At 44.6% G+C, this 17,731-nt stretch overlaps 2 protein-coding genes across 2 annotated transcripts in view; one reads left to right on the top strand and one right to left on the bottom strand.

Annotated features, from left to right (window-relative positions):
* Positions 1 to 14,199, top strand: part of LOC142558481 (uncharacterized) — a 35,616-nt gene extending 21,417 nt beyond the window's left edge. Inside the window, exon 5 of the mRNA XM_075670613.1 lies at positions 14,008 to 14,199. Within this exon, the coding sequence (XP_075526728.1) occupies positions 14,008 to 14,046 (39 nt within the window). The 3' untranslated portion in view covers positions 14,047 to 14,199. The remainder of the gene's footprint in view (positions 1 to 14,007) is intronic.
* On the bottom strand, positions 981 to 11,134 carry LOC142557902 (uncharacterized). The gene is made up of 5 exons (XM_075670104.1): positions 10,909 to 11,134; positions 7,817 to 7,940; positions 4,380 to 4,580; positions 1,722 to 1,876; positions 981 to 1,156 (listed from the first exon to the last, which is right to left on the bottom strand). Exons 1-5 carry the CDS (start codon positions 11,117 to 11,119, stop codon positions 981 to 983), a joined length of 867 nt encoding a protein of 288 aa, XP_075526219.1. The 5' UTR covers positions 11,120 to 11,134.
* Positions 14,200 to 17,731: the final 3,532 nt, after the last annotated feature.

Raw genomic sequence — 17,731 nt, 5'->3', positions numbered from 1 at the left:
CAGGAGAACGAAGAGCTGATGTAGTTTGTGTATATTTTCGATATAATAGGACAAACGGAAATAAGAGTAGGAGAGGACAAACAGATGCACACAGAAAGAAGCGATTGTTGCGTCTCGGTTTTTCGTGTGCCTGTTGGCGCTTCAGTGCCATCCATCTATGCGATACTAGCCAATAAATGAAGGCCCGAGGGGTCAAGAACATAACAACGACATTGAGAGCCATAAGAAATGGCGCAAGTAACGTGAAATTTACTTGGTATCGTTCGTCTATGCTATCTTTCTTGGATGGTTGCGAGATACAGGACGCGCAGAGCAAGCACACGCTCATTCTGAGACAAGAGCATTGAGGTGCGGAGAGTTTACGCACGAAGCCACACACAGTAGATGAGGAACGTTGCTTATTTTTTACGAGGTTTTTAGTTAGGTGGTGCTTGCAGGGGGGGGGCGGGGGGGGACACGATTAGCGGGTTCATGATGCTGGTTCATGATTTTTCCTGGTACACGGACAGCGAGCAATCACAGGTTCATCTTTGCAATAGATCCAGCGCCAGTCCCATATTATGCAGACCCAAACTACGCAGACCCAAATTTAGCTGCGCCTCAGCATGTTATCACAGGAGAAATACGACGTATGTACATGAAATATCGAGAGCTTGAGGTTGCTAATCGCAGCTGAATTACCTATAAATCAATAGTTATAATTCCTAAAAAAACAAGGAACACCTCGTGAGGTTAGATTAATTTTGGTTTTAATCTCCCTTCAAGGTTCGCGTGTCTTTAATCATTTGATAGGGACGCTTGCCTCCAGGCGACAGAGAAAAAAAAATGCGCCTTGCTTATCGCGTCATTTCGAATGAGATGCTACGGCCTGCGGTGGACAGGGAGCGAGAGGAAAATGCGACGATGGAAAGTGATGATGGCCTGCGAAATGAAATATAATCTTCACGTCTGTTCCTCCTCGTCACCCGGCACGGCGCCCGCTATTTAGGAAGTTTGGGAGCCACGTCATCTGAGACATCTCCCTGCGATCCAGATTCTCGAGGGGTGGTCCCGCTGGTTTCCAGGCGCGCGGCCACTGCGACGCCGATGGTGGTCGCGCGTTCCTTTATTGGCTCGTCGAAGGGCAGCGTTATGACGTCAGACCGAGGATCGCCGTCTGGGATGCAAGGCAGAAGCTTATAGTACCAACGCAACAGACGCTTTACCCATTTCAGCTTGGGCCTGTCTCTTGAGTTTATAAAGAACCGAAACTCGTCATGAGTCAACAGGAATGGGAATGCGTATTGCAGAGTATATATCTGATAAGTTAACCCCCATATAATTATGAATACTCCTGGAACACACTAAGCGGGCGAAATATGTCTGGCGGGAACCCCCTCGCTGAACGAAAAAGGCCCCTAAGATCCTGACATAAATGAGTGTCTCAAGTGCAACATCGGTAACGAGTATAACACTTTGTAAAGTGCTGGACACCCACTGCAAAGTTCGACGCACAAAGCCACCCGAACACTTTCGACAATAGGCGCTTCCGGACGAAGAACCCACACACCAACCACACACTGCGCGCATGCCACATTCGCTTCAAATGTTCCTCGCGGAAAAAGACGATCAGACGCGGTCTTCCACTTCCATTCATGTGAACAAGCGTTCAGAACTGTGGAGCCGATAAACAATACGTTTGTAGGTGAGACGCAAATAAGAATCTTTATGCAAAATTGTACCTGGCACCTCCTTCCCGGTAGGCGATGCTTCGCTGTGCGAAGACTCTGTGACAATAGTCGCAGGCTTGGGTTTGAACTGCAGCCAGTTACGGCAGGTTGCAAAGCTCCATTCAAACCAGGCTTCGCCATAATGAAGCAACTTCATAACCCTGTTGCTGTAGGCAAAAGAGAGGTAATTTGCAACATCCAAAAAAGTTGTGAATGCATAAATCTGTGTGTGTGCGCTGCGATAAGGTGATCGAGGAGAAAAGCAATAGACAAAAGCGCGATACCCGGTAAACTCAATCGGACAATCAACGGTTCGTTCGGCCAGCTGGTGTACGGAGCTCCTTGTGCGAGCATTCCCCAAGCACTTAGCAATTTTTGTTATTCGTGAATCCAGACGCACGTCTGCATTTTGCTGGCACCTTTATTTGCAATCAAGTCACGAAGCACTTCTACTCGAAAGTGTTTTGCTGCTTAATAATGCAACCGAGTTCAATAATTGATTATTACGTAGCAATCCACGAGTAGAAATCACCGCCACGTGAGAGAAAGAACGATATAACGCTTTGTGAATCGTGTGACAAAATTACTGATTTTATGCAGCTTTTCTATATTGGGTTCAAAAGCTTCGGTAGACATTTTTTCAGCTTGGCTCGGTGCTTCAGACAAACAACACACTTTAAAAACAAGGGCCCTATACACGCAAAGTCGCATCTACATCATCTTACGCCCCAATTGTTCGCAACATAAGTTTTCAGCCGATCCTGATGTTGGACATAACAACGAAGCCGGCCTGCCAATGACAAACAGACAACTCAAAATGAAAAGCTTTGTTAATTCGGCCCCGGATGTTCATCTCTTTCAACTCCGGCTACAAAAGATTGCATGCGCAGTCTTTGTTATAGGCATTTCAAGGAGTAACTTACAGTAGTAGTGTGATCGTTCTAGCGGAATTTGCGTACTTTTCTAGTATATGATAGTGCAGTATTTGAAGCATGGGTTCTGCTAGTTTATTTTTATGTCTGTACTAGCTGCTTAAGGTATCACATTGTGCTCTATTAAACAAATAAGTGCCATAATTATGGGACGCCCGCTACAATACACGTGAAATCACGCTTTGATGGTGCCAGCTGTTAATAATGACAAGATAGTTGACAGCAATAGAAACTACACAACATCGCACGAATAAACTAAGATTAACTATAACAGAATTCCTCATATATATTAGATACGTTTTTGACTGCAGGATCAAAATTAATGCCGCAGGTATAGTCTCGTTACAGCCTTGACCTGTTTGTTTTTCCTAGGTAATATATGTGTATTCAGTTGTGTGAATGTTAGCTGTAAAACGCGATACTCTAAAACTTATTCTTGTTTTCGTATGCTTTAGTTTATTTCCTCAGCCACCAATAACATCGCTTCACAACGCTCCATTAATCACAGAAGGTATGTCACTGGCAACAATAAAGCATTTGACAAACATAACACAATCGATTGAAATTGGCTCTACTACGGATCTCCCGTTTTATACAGAGTTATTATATTTCCAAGCCCCACATTTGGGCACTAAAAAGGTGCAAAATTTTTTAAACTCGTAGTAAGTATAGCCAACTTGTGTTGTGCCTTCCGGTCGCGCCATTCTGTTTCTCGGCTTTCTTTTCTTTTGTCAGCTGTCGGGTTTCAAACAAAACATTTTCATTGCTTACATTTTGAGTAACGAATAAATAGACGCACCGAATGCCGATTAACCTGCTATGTGCAATGCCCCTCACTCAAAGTAGAGGCCGTCTATTTCGGTTACTATCGCTATGGTGTGCTTTTGCACATCTGTCGTGTAGCAAATTCTTTGGTCAACGCTGAGCTCGCATACTTCTAAGAGAGCGACGTTTCGAGAATGAAAGTGCGCTTCTGATAACATTTGGCCAGATAGCTAAATTTAAATGCCTGTGCCAACACTTAAAATCGTGAGACGTGTAACGAAGACGAGTAGACTGCGCCTCAGCAGCATCGCCACCGGCATGAGCTCGTGGTTGCTGTCCTTGGCAGAACGCTTGAGACTGCTGCCCGTTCGCCTGCGTCAGCTGCTAATAAATCTCTGAGCAAGTAGTGGAAGTGCTGGGGTTCCAGCACTTACACTTTCAGCAGACGTTAGAAGAAAAAAAAAGCCATCTTAATGAAACACCGCATGCATCGTGTAACAAATTGTGTTTTGTGACTGTCGCTTGATTTGAACTCGACGCTCTCTTGTAGCTTTTACATCTGCGGGTGTTGTCGGCTCTCGCGAGCACGGTCGAGAGTTGGGCCGATTTTCAGATGACTGAAGTTGAGAATCAGCGAAAAACTCAAACGTTCTAGTGCGAGTATCACGGCACGAGAAACCGAGGACAAAGAAATCGCGTGGATGTGCAGTTCTTTCTCGACGTTGTTTCTCGCCGCAATACTTACACCAGCATGTCTCACCAACTAGCTAAATCAATAGCTCTGCTACACAACGTACGTCACGAAGAGACCGATGTATTTATAATTTTCTCATAATAAACATTCAACTAGTCCCCGTGTCGTCCCTTTCTTTCCTTCCTTGTGCACGTTCTGTTTTTCGCTAGTTTTCAACTTCAAGCAGCCCGAGAAGCACAAACGATGTCTCATTTGCATCGTATACTTAAGTGTACCGACCTTGAAAACAGCCAGCTGATCAAAACAGGCACGATGAGGATCGTGACCCCAGACGAGTAGGCTTCGTGCATCCAAGCACTGACTGTGGTCACGGCGTCCCCGTAGGCCCCCTGCAGCCATTGAAGGCTCTCAGAGCGCGCTAGCGACCGCAGAAACCGCTCGTGCAGGGTCGTCCCTCCCTGGTGTTCATTGGCTGGGCATCTGAGCGACGACACATTACAGACGCGATGAGTTGTACTGAAGTGGAGGCGGGCTTTTAAACTTTGCGAAACGCTTCAAAAGTGAGCGTTTCACATCATCGCTGCTCGCATCACTAAGCAGCCGATCCCGGCCAACCTCAGGGAAGCAGTGGTTCTACTTCGCCATATACGAATTGCATCAACGCATATGCCTGGCTGGTGACCGGCGCTTAGGAAAACACTACGCTGGTTCGAAGCACATTTTAGAATATATGTGAAGCGAAGCATTACTCTCGATTTTTGTGTTAAATTCTATACAACTTACGGCGATGTGAGAAACTTCGCTTATTTTCATCCAACGCAATGTGAAATCTCATGAAAATACATATGTGTATGGACAATAGAGCTCTCAACACTTATCTTATGTAATTACTATATTTATGTATTGCACCGCTCCCAGTCTATGCCGTAACGAAAACAGCAAGTCAGGCAAATATCAAATGTTGAACGTCTACGCAGTGATCTCAATGAAACGAAAGCGATGTCTAAGGCTCGTCGAGATGAAAGTGGTCATGACGGGTGTGCACCCAGAGAACACTGATATTCATCTACTTACGTTTTGGTATTCAGTTCGTACCTGCTGTGTCCCAGTGGCCGTACACAACGTGCAGAATCACCCGAGAATTGGCGCGTACTTAATGGCGCATACCACCCAGCTAAATAAAATAAAAGATCAAGTGGTTCAAAGAATATGCTGAATCTAATTGGCTGTTGCATTAAGACGCCGGTGTGCGTTAGGTATTCTTATAAGCCGGCAGTGTATTTTTTTATGAAGCAACTTGTGTTTTTGTTATGCAGAACATTAGGCGTACTTGCTGGCACTACATTTTTGTTCAGAAAGCAGGGGTTATACAAGTCATACAAGGTATATGTAGTTATATATAGTTATATATACATAGGTATGTAAGTTGTATACAGTTATGTTATGTAAGTTTGCTAGTACTTCCGTTCGGCTCGCATATAACCTTCCTGTAGATGTCCACGAATATATCGGCCGAGATTTCGACTGACTTAAGCAGAGCGCAGCAGCAACGTCGAAAACGGGAGCACAGGCTTGGAACACTTCGCTTGAGAATAACGCAAGTTTGACCCACATGTTCGAATCGAAGCTTTAGCGAAGCCGTTATTACAATGATTTAAACTGAATGCAATGTGTACAACTGTGTTTATTTTCATTATATTCAACGCGTAATGTCATGCAAAGTTTATGTTTGTGCACTGCATCGTTCACAAACTATGCTGAAAACCAAACGCCAAATCATCCGAATGCACAGTGTGAGACGCCCACGCTGCGATGTCCCGAGGACAAAGACGATCTATGGTTCTTGTCGAGGGAAGAATGGTGACGACAGGTGTAAGCACAGAATTATACTGTAATAAAGCGGTAATTTGGGCGAGTTGGTATGCATTCATAATGGTAATAGCTCGAACAAAACGACGACGGAGTGAAAGGGTACAGGACGAGCGCTGACTCACAACTAAGTTTACCGAAACACACACACCAAGCAATATAAGCGACAGAGGCGATCACATGGCCAAACGTTGTTTGGCAGGCACACGCGTATGCATCTGTCTGCCCATTGCCGACAGTGTAAGCGCAAGCCTCTGCTTAAAGAGACAACAATTTTGTTTAAGCATACTGATGCATCCACCAGATTAGTCGTGGAAGCAGCCCACATTGAGCTAAAGAGCACGTGGTGTACTAGCCAGCCTTCGATCGCGCTTTCTCAGCAGGAATTAATTTACCTAGATAGCTCGATGCGGTAACAGCTGCCTGTATCACCGTGGCCTGGTTGTGCATTCCTCGCTTGGCCGCGTGATCGCCTGTGTCGCTTATATTCTTTGGTGTGTGTGTTTCAGTAAACTTAGTTGCGAGTCAGCGCTGGTCCTGTGTCTTTTCACTCTGTCGTCGTTTTTTTCGCGCTGTTACCATTATGAATGTAAGCACAGAGATGTGAATTGTTTAACCATATTTAAGGATTCTACAGTATACATCTCTCTTGTCACGCTCCTACATACACAGCTAGGTGGAGGCAGACCCTACAGCAGCTGCCATGCCAAATCCGGTTGGGTAGGTAAAGAAATCTCCGAATTGTATGCCGCCTGATCCTAAGGCCGAGATAAAGCAGCGCTTACAACTCTTCCGAAGAGAACGCGACACGTTTTTACATAAGGGTTAAGACACAGCGAACCGGTAACGGGCCCATCATTGAACACAGCCCTTGCAAAGAGGCCTTATGTTGCATGACGGACGATTACACGTCTCCTCCTTTTGTTTATTGAAGCCGTAGGACTACTCGACCAGCAAGCTATGCTAGTTTTCAGTGCGGTAGTTTGCCAGTGGTAAAATAGCGTGTAGCACGTGACACGAGCCCTGCAAACGACGGCGGCAACGCAGAGTATACAATGCCGCTGAAAAAAATCGACACCACGCTGAAACAAAGCGTTTAATGGTATTCTGCTCGTATGACTGATTGTAATAACGTAGCAGCAATCGACGCTGAAGAACTTTTCATCTCTAAGGTCTAAAACGGTTACAGCGGACAAAACAGGAAACAAGATGTCAAATCCCACACGTGGGCGCTGTTTATTTTGTAGATTCCAGTGCTTGTTTCGTGTTCGCGATCACCGTAACCAACCATTAAATGAGTGTTCCAGGTGTTCTGATGATACTGTGAGAGTTGCCGAAACATTTATCACCCACTTTATTCTATAGCATCCAACATTAGGATGAAGCTAACACATTCTTACGCGATAAAACTTTCGCAGCGCAAAACAATATTTTTTCAGAAATTAAAGATTTATATAAGCGTGGTCATCCCATAGCCGACAAATTTACAGTATGGTTAAAACTGTGCTTGAAAGAGGATTAAAGGGCTTTCGTCTGGTTAAAACACATAACGAATGCCTTTTAGGTCATTTAGACATCGCGTGGAAGTCTCAATGACTCAAAAATCTAAAAAAATATCGTTTCGCACGCGAGGGCCAACCGAACATTTCCACATAATTGTAATGAATGTTTAGGCACCCGTCGTTTAGTCCATGCAGCGTGGCAAAGAGAGCACACAAAAAGACCAACTGAAGAAGAAACGCTTTTCGAGATCATGATCGGATCACCAGAGTGTTTAAGATAAATTATTTCAGGAACTTTATTTGCGTGTTTGGCAATGCTCCTGCTAGAATGTTGCGCTCGCATACCTGATCTTTTCGCCGAAGAGTACTGCGGCGTACTTGATCCACCAAGGTTGGCCTGGCACCTCCGCGAGGGCGGCAGCCATGAGGAAGCGCTCGTGGAGTGTCGAGTCCGCAAAACGCTTGCAAACTGATGATGAACAGGAAAGACGTAGTGAAATAATCACTCTTTGGTGATAAATCTACAGAAAGCAACGTAAGGGCGCGCACGGATGCCTTTAACATTGCATTCAGCAAAAGCTTAGCCGCAGCGGTCAACAACAAAAAAATTAGGGCTGTTTGATTTCCGAGCCAAAGCAGGCGACCCTTGAAGCTGCGGCTGGTGAGCGCATCAGGGACAATGAAAGTAATCCCAAACAAGCGTGCAAGTAGTGCTGGATGACAGCAACAGGTGTCGCGACTACAGCAGTCACTGCATTTATTGTTCTCTTCGCAGGTCGTCCGCCTGAATTCTCGATCGTTCTCATCGGGACATTCAGCGTTGAGAGGGGCACGGAATCTTCTGCAGCCGAAAGGCCCCGTCGCTCACAATGCTCGCCTTTCGCTCCGCTGGAGCTGCTGCCGGCTCTTGAAACGCCATGAAATTAAGGAAGATGCGCGTTATTTTACGGCTAGCAGCACTTTCTCAGTATACAGGGCGTTCAAAATTAAGCTTTATGTTTTTCATGAAATTAGGAACTGGGGGGCCCGCGAAGACCACCTGTGCAACAAAGTTATATGTGGCTAGGGGGGCACAAAGTGAGATGATAATTATCGCTGTCAGCATCCCAACTAACTAGAATTGAATAATTAACTTTTTGCTGACTGCAGTAGGGGGGTACGTTTGTATCAGAAAGTTAGAGGCAGTCGTGCTTTTACACATTATCAGTTGGAAGAGTTCTTCTAGCTTGTCCGCGCTCCGAGATATCCGACTCCAAATTTTAATTGTTGTTCGCACGATTACGCATGCAATAAAATTAGCATCGGCGCGAAGCTCCTCCCTGATGTGACGCGGCTGTTGCGTGCGACGTTTAGTACGACAACGGGGCGGAGGCAAAACGCTGGAAGGAGAAAGCCGGACAGCAGCAGCGAGCCAACTGACCTTTCGTGCTGCATCTCGCATCAACGCGAACTAAGCCGTGAAAACAGAGCGCGTGGTGGACTCTATCCTCCTCACAGATGGCTTTCGAGATGCAGCATCCCGGAGTAGAACGTTCCCCCCTTCCCCCCCAGAAGTCTTGCGCGCGACGGAAGAGCCGCGATCACTCGTTCACTCTCGCACACTTTCACTCGCACATAGAGCATACGACCAACACCTCAAATTACTGTTTTAGGTGGTGTTGATACAGCACGCGGTGACAATTTCATCGCCCTTGGACTTTACGCGGAACCTCACGGCGACGGCGACGGCGACGGTATAAATGTGTCTGAAGTGTCCACATAATTTCTATCGCAATAAAACACTCTTAAGCACTCGAACACACTTAAAGAGAAGCTCGCTCTAGCAACTAACATTGAGGTAGAAGTTGAGAGTATGTCGAAGCCCGTCTGGTCGGGATGATGCATACTTAAAGAGAAGAGGTCTGGACACCGACCAAAAATGGTTTAAAAGAGTTATTTACGTTTCGACTCCCCCACGGGAGCCTTGTTCACAATGAAAGTAGCGGCAGAGCTGGCGCCCCTTTTTATGTGCTTCTCAAAACATGATTAAGGCACCTGGCATACATAGGCGGCAGATTGCCTTCGTTGCGATTAAGAGTGTGCGCCGTGGTTTGGATGATTAGGGACTCAAGATAAAGACGCGAAGAACGATTTCGCTCCTTGGCAATCACACGAGATTTCTCCCAGTTAATCTTATGTGATGTGGCTGCGCAGTGTTCGGCCAAGGCATTTGATGCAACGTGTCGTTTCTGGACGTCATTCATGTGTTGCTTAAGTCTTGTTTTGAAGTTGCCGGTTTCACCGACGTAGACATACCGACAGTCCGCACACGGAATGACATACACCACGCCTGGGAACTTGTCCTTTTCCATAGGGTCTTTCACATGCGCGAGCTCGTGTCTAAGTTTCCGGGAGGGCACGTGCGCAGCCTGCACGTCATATGACCGCAGGACGCGTGCAAGAATCTCGCTTATGCCGGGGACGTACGGAATCGAAGCCCGTCTTTTGGGGGGTCCAGGCTGGGTGGGTGCTGTGCGAGCCAGCTGGCGCCCTACTGAGTCAATGACGTACTCAGGGTATCCACAAGCCATTAATTCTCTCCGCACAAGTGCATTGTCCGCCATGTGGTCTTCCGCTGTTGTGCACACGTTTTTTTGCCCGACGAAGAGAGCCGACAACAGACCTCTTTTGCGAAGCAGGGTGCACCGATCTGTAGTTTAGGTAGCGGCCCGTGTGAGTGTGCTTCCTAAACACCTTGAATAACAGGTTTGGCCCATCTCGCTGCACAAGGGGGTCCAGGAACGGCAGTTGCCCTTCAGATTCCACTTCAACGGTGAACTTGATTGCTGCTTGTATATTGTTTAGGTGAGCCGTGAAAGTGTCAAGGTTTTTCCTTTGCAAAATGCTGAAACAGTCGTCGACATATCTGAGGAAGACTTTAGGTGCCGGTGTAAACGAGGACAAAGCTTGAGCTTCGATAGCCTTTTATCGGCAAGTACACGGAGCAGCAATGGGTGCGTCGATTTCGGTCACAGTAGCTAACCTAACAATGGAGGCTATCGAAGCTCAAGCTTTCATTTGTGCATGCATTTCTAAAAATTAGGATACTTCAAAATTGAATAGACTGGGTAAACACGATCACACCGTCTTGAAGCGTGTTTAAATAGCATGATTTCGCAACTTCATCACTGCATGCGTAGAACAAGCTGCTATGTAAAAGTGGTAACACGTGGCACTGAGCTAACTTGCCGTTCTTAAGGCTATCTAGATACCGAAGTATGAAAGCCGCACTTCTGAGAGTCTATTCTGATGTAGTTTTGATGGCTTAAATCAATTTCGTGTTTCGCTAGAGCGGGGACCTTCGTTTTTACCTAAAGGTATTGCTCCAGATTCAGGATCTCGAGAAACACTCAGCGCCAAGGTTCTACAGCGATTGCGCAAAACATTTATGTACTCACCAGCTACTGTCGCATTCTCTTGGCGGTCATAGTCGTTGGCTCTGACTGGGTCTTGCGACGCTGGTGCACCGTCGTTACCGGCCGGCCAAAGGAAGAGGGTTCTGACCCAGTTCACAAAACCGAAGTTCTGGTGATCTTGTTTGTTTGCCTCGCCCACTGGTGCCGACATCATCACACAGACCGACACGATGATACTTTTAATGAGAACCATTGTACTGTTCTCTCTCTGGAACGCTCGTCGTCTTCTTCTTGTGAGAACTCGGGTCGCTCGTGGGAAGCATAGCACGAACGTCAACGACGTTTGATTGAATTCGCTATTTGCTCGAGTACTATACTTGGTGCAAGGCGTACGATGTGAAAAAGTACGCGTATACCAAACAAAAACATGCAAACCTTTATGAAGCAGGTACTTTGAGAATGCATTCGAATAGAATCTTTTTTCGCTACTAAAAGATTGAAGAAGAAAGAGACGAAATTTATGCCTGGAGATCAGATAGAAGAGATGTCAAATAAATTATTTTTGTGGAATTGGCATTGCGTCTCCTCCCTGCGGAGGAGGGCATTGGAAATTCTTATGTGCCAACATTGGCGGTCATTGAATGTTCGTGCGGTATATTACTGCGGCACACTAACGGGAGTGCTGCAACGCCATGGAATCCCGTATTCGTTACTCCAACAATGTGAGTTGTTGAAGTTCCTGCATGACACGGCAATAGACGAGCGGCTTTAGTAGGGCCGCTGTGTAATGTAAATGTTGATGCAGATGTACAACCTAGGTGTTAGTGGCCCATACCCACATAGCGGGATTGGCCGCGAACTGGATAATTCAATACAAAATGAGAAAGAAGAAGCGTAAACGGATGCAAAGAAAATTTGAGATTAGGTAGATGAGAAACCAAGATATATATTGTAGATAATGATTTCATGAAAATGTGTATTGTTATGCATACGCATCCACTCCTATCCTCCTACGCCGTCACTCATCCCGGTACTTTGACTACCCTTCGCTCATACGGCTGCAGAGTAGCCAACCAGAGAAGGCCATGCCCAGGTCGAATTCTCGGCGTTTCGTGCAAGAGAAATATATATCTTGTATTTGTTTCATTGTTGATCTCCTTTTGACAGTTATTTTGTTCGTTGGTACGATTTTCTTTCTCCCCCCCTGGCTGCTCACACTGTCTTTTGGACATAATCTTTTTATTTATACAGCTTTACAACCTAATCTAATTATTTGTTTAGTGATTTAGATCAACTTCCGCTTGCTTTCTTGAACGATATCTCTATACTCAATTCGCATTTATTTGAATACAAATGTGTGAGGATATGTAATGGTGGATCAGCTAATTCCTAAGGAGTACTGCGACTTCTCCATTACTTATTTGCTTAAACCAATTTGCGCTCATTTTTTCAGCAAACTGCTACGTGTGGAAACAAAAATGGTTATGATGTAATTTTTCAGCAACCTCATCCTTGTGCAAGATCAACGTCTGGTTTTTCCGCATCGGCGCTTAAAGTGTCGGGGTCATCATGTTGGGCATGATCGCCATGTCGTTAACAATCCACAGCGGCGCCCGGCGTGTTTAGAATGAAAACTTCACCACCTTGATCAACGCGCCGAGCGTCTTCTTAACCGAGATTACCACGTCCGGTATCGAGTGCATCGAATTTTATTTTGTTATTGATTAATTATTGAGCACTAAGAAGGGAACAGTCACATGGGCCGAGTGTTGCGGTGCTTTCATCGGCGATCACTCGATGCAAGTGTGGCAAGCGTCTATGGGCTGTCACTTGTGTAGTATCATTGCTGACGTCACACAAGAAGAAAAAAGCCACAAGCAGAACCAAGAAATCAATTACGTGATAGCCTTTTTTCTTCTCAGACCTCAGCACTGAATAGCTCTCTTTCAAATCTAGAAAACTGAACTACAGTTTCCTTTCTTTTCACATTTGCCTGCTATATGAGCTGCCATGAATGCGATTTTTTTTAGATTGCGTGAACCACAAGGTGTGAGAAATTATTGTATCTTTTACTAAGATTGCCCAAAATTGTTGGTAGATGTGCCAGCAGAGATGCAAAATAGCAAAAAAAAGTAGTTCTCAAGTGTGTAACTTAGTTACAAAGAGGGTAATCTGCTAAGCAGTCAACTAGATGTAATTTTCCTACAACCTTGCAATATACAATCTTAAAGAAAGCTTGTGCAATTTGGTTTAACATGCAGCTTTATTGGTTGAAGAGCCATAATCCATGAATCCAGTTATAAATCAATTAGGTTATATATTGTGCTAACATAGTAGCTCTGGATTTCCTTGCACTGGCACACGCTTTGCTGGTTCAATAAAAACTGGTGAGGGTACATGGCAGCGTATGGTGCAGCACTGTTCGGTACAGCTTTACGCTCCACTGAGTGCAAGCTTACCTTGCTTCACAGATCGTAACTACAGTGTAGTTCCAGTATATCGGTGGTTAATGCCTAAGGCAATGGAGCATGTACTTTCAACAGCAAGGCCTAATTTCACGGCCAAGTTCAAAATTGAAAATTATGTCAGTCGATACCTGTAGGATTCCCATACAACTGTACTGTGAATCGAAAGAGATAAGTAGGGGGCCCAGTGGCAGAAAGTGTAAGGCATCATTTTTTTAGCCAAACAGAAATATTCTAATTTGGATTACATTGCCCTTCCCACATAAGCAGACTTGTACATAACAAAGTATATGTAATTAATTCCTGTAATCTGTTAAACTTTTTTGGTAATTTTGTAATTTAACGATTACATTTTTACTCTGTGAAACTCGTTGTAGTCCAATTACTTCTTTAGAAACCTTTTTTATGTAATTTATTACTTTACTGGCAAGACAAGCTGTAGCAGTTGACGCAGTTTCGGGAACCTGTACTTGGCGGGTATTACAGCAGAACATCCTAGATCGTGCCATGCAGCAGCCAGTTCAGACAGGCGAAGCCTGGAGCGCAATATTTGTTTTTTCATGTTAACGCTCCGCCAGATGCTGGCCGGGGAATTAAAGTGATACTGATATGTTTTGACAGCAACGGCAACTTAGGACGTTAGTGCCAGAATGTCACCTACGGATGATTTTTACAGGTTTTACTTGGCCCGAGCGGGAGCGTCCTCAAGTCCTAGAACAGTAAAGCACTGCACTTCACAGAGGACCCAGATGCTGAGTAACGCCAAACTCGTGTGCAAGATGTCCGTACCTTACTACACCGTCCTACTCCCCAGAGCGCACATAGAGCAAGTTTTCAGTGTCACTACTGATGTCTTAATGGCAAAAACTAAGAAATATGGCTGGGAAAATGCTTAAGATCCGATTGGTAATAAAGATAAGCAATGTATGAAGGGCTGCAGAGGACACTCTAAACGTTCCAGGCCAGCCTGTTCTGAATACGGTATCTGTGCAATGCTGTTAAACTTCAGAGGACAGTAGCCTCCAAGTAATTAAATATTTTTGAGTAATTCTTCAATTATTTTCATGGGGTGGTAAATGGTAACTCTAATCAATTACATTGTTGTGTGAGATAACTGTAATTTCTAGCTTTTTTCTGCAACGTCTACAAGTTTGCATATAAGCCAATGACTGAAAGACGTACTGAAAGGCTTCTTAAAAAGTCCCTGAAACGCTTTTTGAACATAATAAGAAAACATTGTTGACCTGGTAGCGCACCTCTTGAGAACACGTTAACCAAATATTATTGCACTGAACGTCGAAGGCAAATTACAACCTCATGTCAAATGTAGTGAAAAGATCGCTTACTCTCGTTCCGCAATGTCGTCATGCATTGTCATCGCAAGCAGCTGGACCCACAACAGCTATTGCTTGATTTCGTAATCGCGAGAACATTCTCAGTAATACAATTATTGCTTATTTGTGTTAAATAACGGGGAAATGTGTACGTCTCCAATCTCAAAAAGACACAAGAACCAGCTCATCTTTGCACAGCCAATATACACACGACAGCTGCATGTTGCTCTGTCTGGTGCATGGGCCACCCTGAGCCGTCTCGCCACCGCAACGTCCAGCATTTGGTTGAGGCATCGCTCTCATTGCGCCACCTTACTGTCTCCCCTGTGTAGCTTCCAGCATGCTAGTGCAAATGAAAGGATAGCGCAAGCCACTGATCGATCCGATAACCATGTCTAAGTTCATTTGTGCTTGGAGGATACGAAAAGCTTTTGCAGCCGGAGATTCATAAAGTCATGTAATTTAATAATGACGTCATTCTATGATTAGATGGAAAAGTGTTTCATGGCCTCCTTAAACAGGATAAGATACCCCGCCTGTAGACAATGCTGTCGTCAACATACAAGCCAATTCTTACATTGCATGCAGCAGGAGACCTGCAAGCTAGGATAATAGCTTGTTTGCTCTTTCCTGCAGCTTTGAAAGCCCCTGCTTTGTTTTTATTCCATTGACGATGTTGACAATTGAGGCGGTGACAAAATGAACCTTCTGTCGCCTTGCAGCCTTCTGCAGAACTCATTTGTCAAGTTGTATGTGCATGTACTTAAACTGTCGACTAATTCGGCCTCACTCTATAATTTTATAGTCTCCTGGTTAGCTCAGATGGTAGAGCGACCACGCCGGAGAAGCGTTGGTTCGAAGTTCAAACCCACGACTAGAACGTATTTTCGTTCAACCATGAAGCATTCTTTTTAGAGAAACTGTTTATTTTTTCGCTAGATGTTACAGTCGACTGCATGGCAATTTCTCTCTTGGGTTACTTGTAAGTACAAGCCCATGCACATGTGCGCGCCCTTCCAGATTATCTATAAAAACTCTTTCAATGTCTGTCTCTTTGAAAGGGTATGGGTAGCACCTGCTTCAAATGTTACGAACATGGTCAAATGAACAGATGCAACAGGTTAAATGACGTTCACTAAACACAAGATCTCTGCGTGCAACACTGTCATCTTCCTGATGCTTCAAAATCAGATTTACTCCCACTTGACATCTATGCATTTTGTAGATTTTCTCATGTACTAAAAACTAAACAAAAGTTTAGCAGGCCCTACTAATCCATATTCAAAGAGACAAAGTTTGCGAAACTTAAAGTGTCCCTGAAATGATTTTTGTTGTACGTAAGAGTGTTGTCAATAGACAGAGTGTATATCGCCTGGAGTGCTTTCTCAAAAATTTTGTGGCAGTGCTTTATAACAAAACAAAAAAAGATTGGTCTTCCTATCAAGTCATGGCATTCCCCGACCACTTTTGTACCTTGAGGACATGGACATGCCCTGCCTTCTTAGGCACAATATCAAGCGGTGGATTTGAACTTTGTGCCCCTGTATCTATTTCTCCCACAGTTTATCTCGTTGCTGTGGTGATGGCGGCCTCAACAAGTTTACATGGAAGCACTCACGTTTCCCACAGCGTGCAGTCGCGGCAGCTTACTCCTTGCACATGTGTGTAATGCAAGAAGATGAGCACAGCACAGTGTTGGTATCATTCATGTTTTTGCTACCAAAAAAAACCAACAACCATTTTTTATGTGAGAAACCCTCCGCATTCCATAATCTACAATCACCGCTTTACTGCTGCTAACCTTTGTCGCATCCTTTGTCCCCCTCACCTGCTGCATCACACTTCCGTAACAGAGCCAACTCTTTTGAATAAACTCGTCGTTCTTCTCCTTCCCTCACATGCATGTACAAACACACATATACAGACAAGTGCAGCTTCAGCAGATTTGCATTCCCAGGCAGAAGTGTGCCATTGGTTTTGAGAAACATCTACATGTCTAACACTTGTGTGCTTATTTTTACAAGACAGGAAAATTAGTATGCGTAAGTACGCTATTAAATACCAGTCTAATGGACCTCCTTGTTTAAAGCATTTCTGACGAGGGCGCATGGGGAGCCAATTGGACTGCTGACTTGACCGATATCACAAACCCGTTCTACTTATTATGAGCAAAGGCAGCTGAAACACAGGAAATGGTGATGCTGGGATCTCTAACAATGCCAACGTTCAGAACCCAGTAATAAATTGTCCACTTTAGGCGCAGCACCTAATTCTATCTCTTAATGATCAGAAGAACCTACCCTCCCAACTCGATGCATTTGTGCACAACCTGCAAAACCATTTCATTGTCCCTGTAATCATGTGGGGATGGCACATATAAACAAGTGTGGATGCATAGAATTGAACGGATCGGTAAATGACTTAATACTTTGTCAGCATGCCCCTCATCCAATAAAATTATTAGGTGATAACGGCCAAGAATCCATAACATGCTCCAAGCTCAAAGCTCACCTCTATCATTCTCTGCTTAAGAAAAGAAGGAGCGCAGGGTATGTTCGAGAGCAGGCACCGTCATGTCTGTAATGCACATAGTTAAAAAAATGTTGTGAGGGTTAGCGTAGTCCGTGACTTAAGGCATGCCTTAATGTTATCTTGGGACAATAAGGGATCTTAACGTTGAGCAGGCTAAATAAACATGCATGTCTAAGTAAAATGAAGGCGCACAATGAACAGCTGCGTACTTAAAGGTTTCGAATTCCTTGCAAACAAAAAAAATCCCAGATGTATGCCAATCTGAGCAGCTTGTACATGAAGGACATCGAAGCTTATAAAAGAGTTCTCATACCCTTTGAAATCCCTAGGGATCTTGTCTTGCCACTGTTTGAAATCTACACCCGGGACTTTGCAAATGCTTCACTTTATTTAGTGAAATTTATTCACTATACCCGATCCTTTTCATATTCTTCAGTACAGATACTGTTTTTTGCACTTAAAATCATGAAACCTGAGCCCTTTTCTCATCAATAATTTCTTCAGTGCCATATATGATTTCATCAATAGACGTGG

Source organism: Dermacentor variabilis, chromosome 9 (assembly GCF_050947875.1).
Source record: "Dermacentor variabilis isolate Ectoservices chromosome 9, ASM5094787v1, whole genome shotgun sequence".
NCBI classification, from domain to species: Eukaryota; Metazoa; Arthropoda; class Arachnida; order Ixodida; family Ixodidae; genus Dermacentor; species Dermacentor variabilis.
Note: the sequence above shows the minus strand (reverse complement) of the source record. Positions and strands in the feature narration are given on the sequence as shown.

What these genes read in the sequence shown, in the direction of transcription:
- LOC142557902 (XM_075670104.1), bottom strand. Translation starts at nt 11,119, where the DNA reads ATGGTTCTCATTAAAAGTATCATCGTGTCGGTCTGTGTGATGATGTCG. An exon ending in AGAGAATGCGACAGTAGCTG is followed by an intron (nt 7,941 to 10,908) that starts GTGAGTACATAA and finishes GTTCATCATCAG; the next exon opens with TTTGCAAGCGTTTTGCGGAC. An exon ending in ATCAGCTGGCTGTTTTCAAG is followed by an intron (nt 1,877 to 4,379) that starts GTCGGTACACTT and finishes TTTTGCCTACAG; the next exon opens with CAACAGGGTTATGAAGTTGC.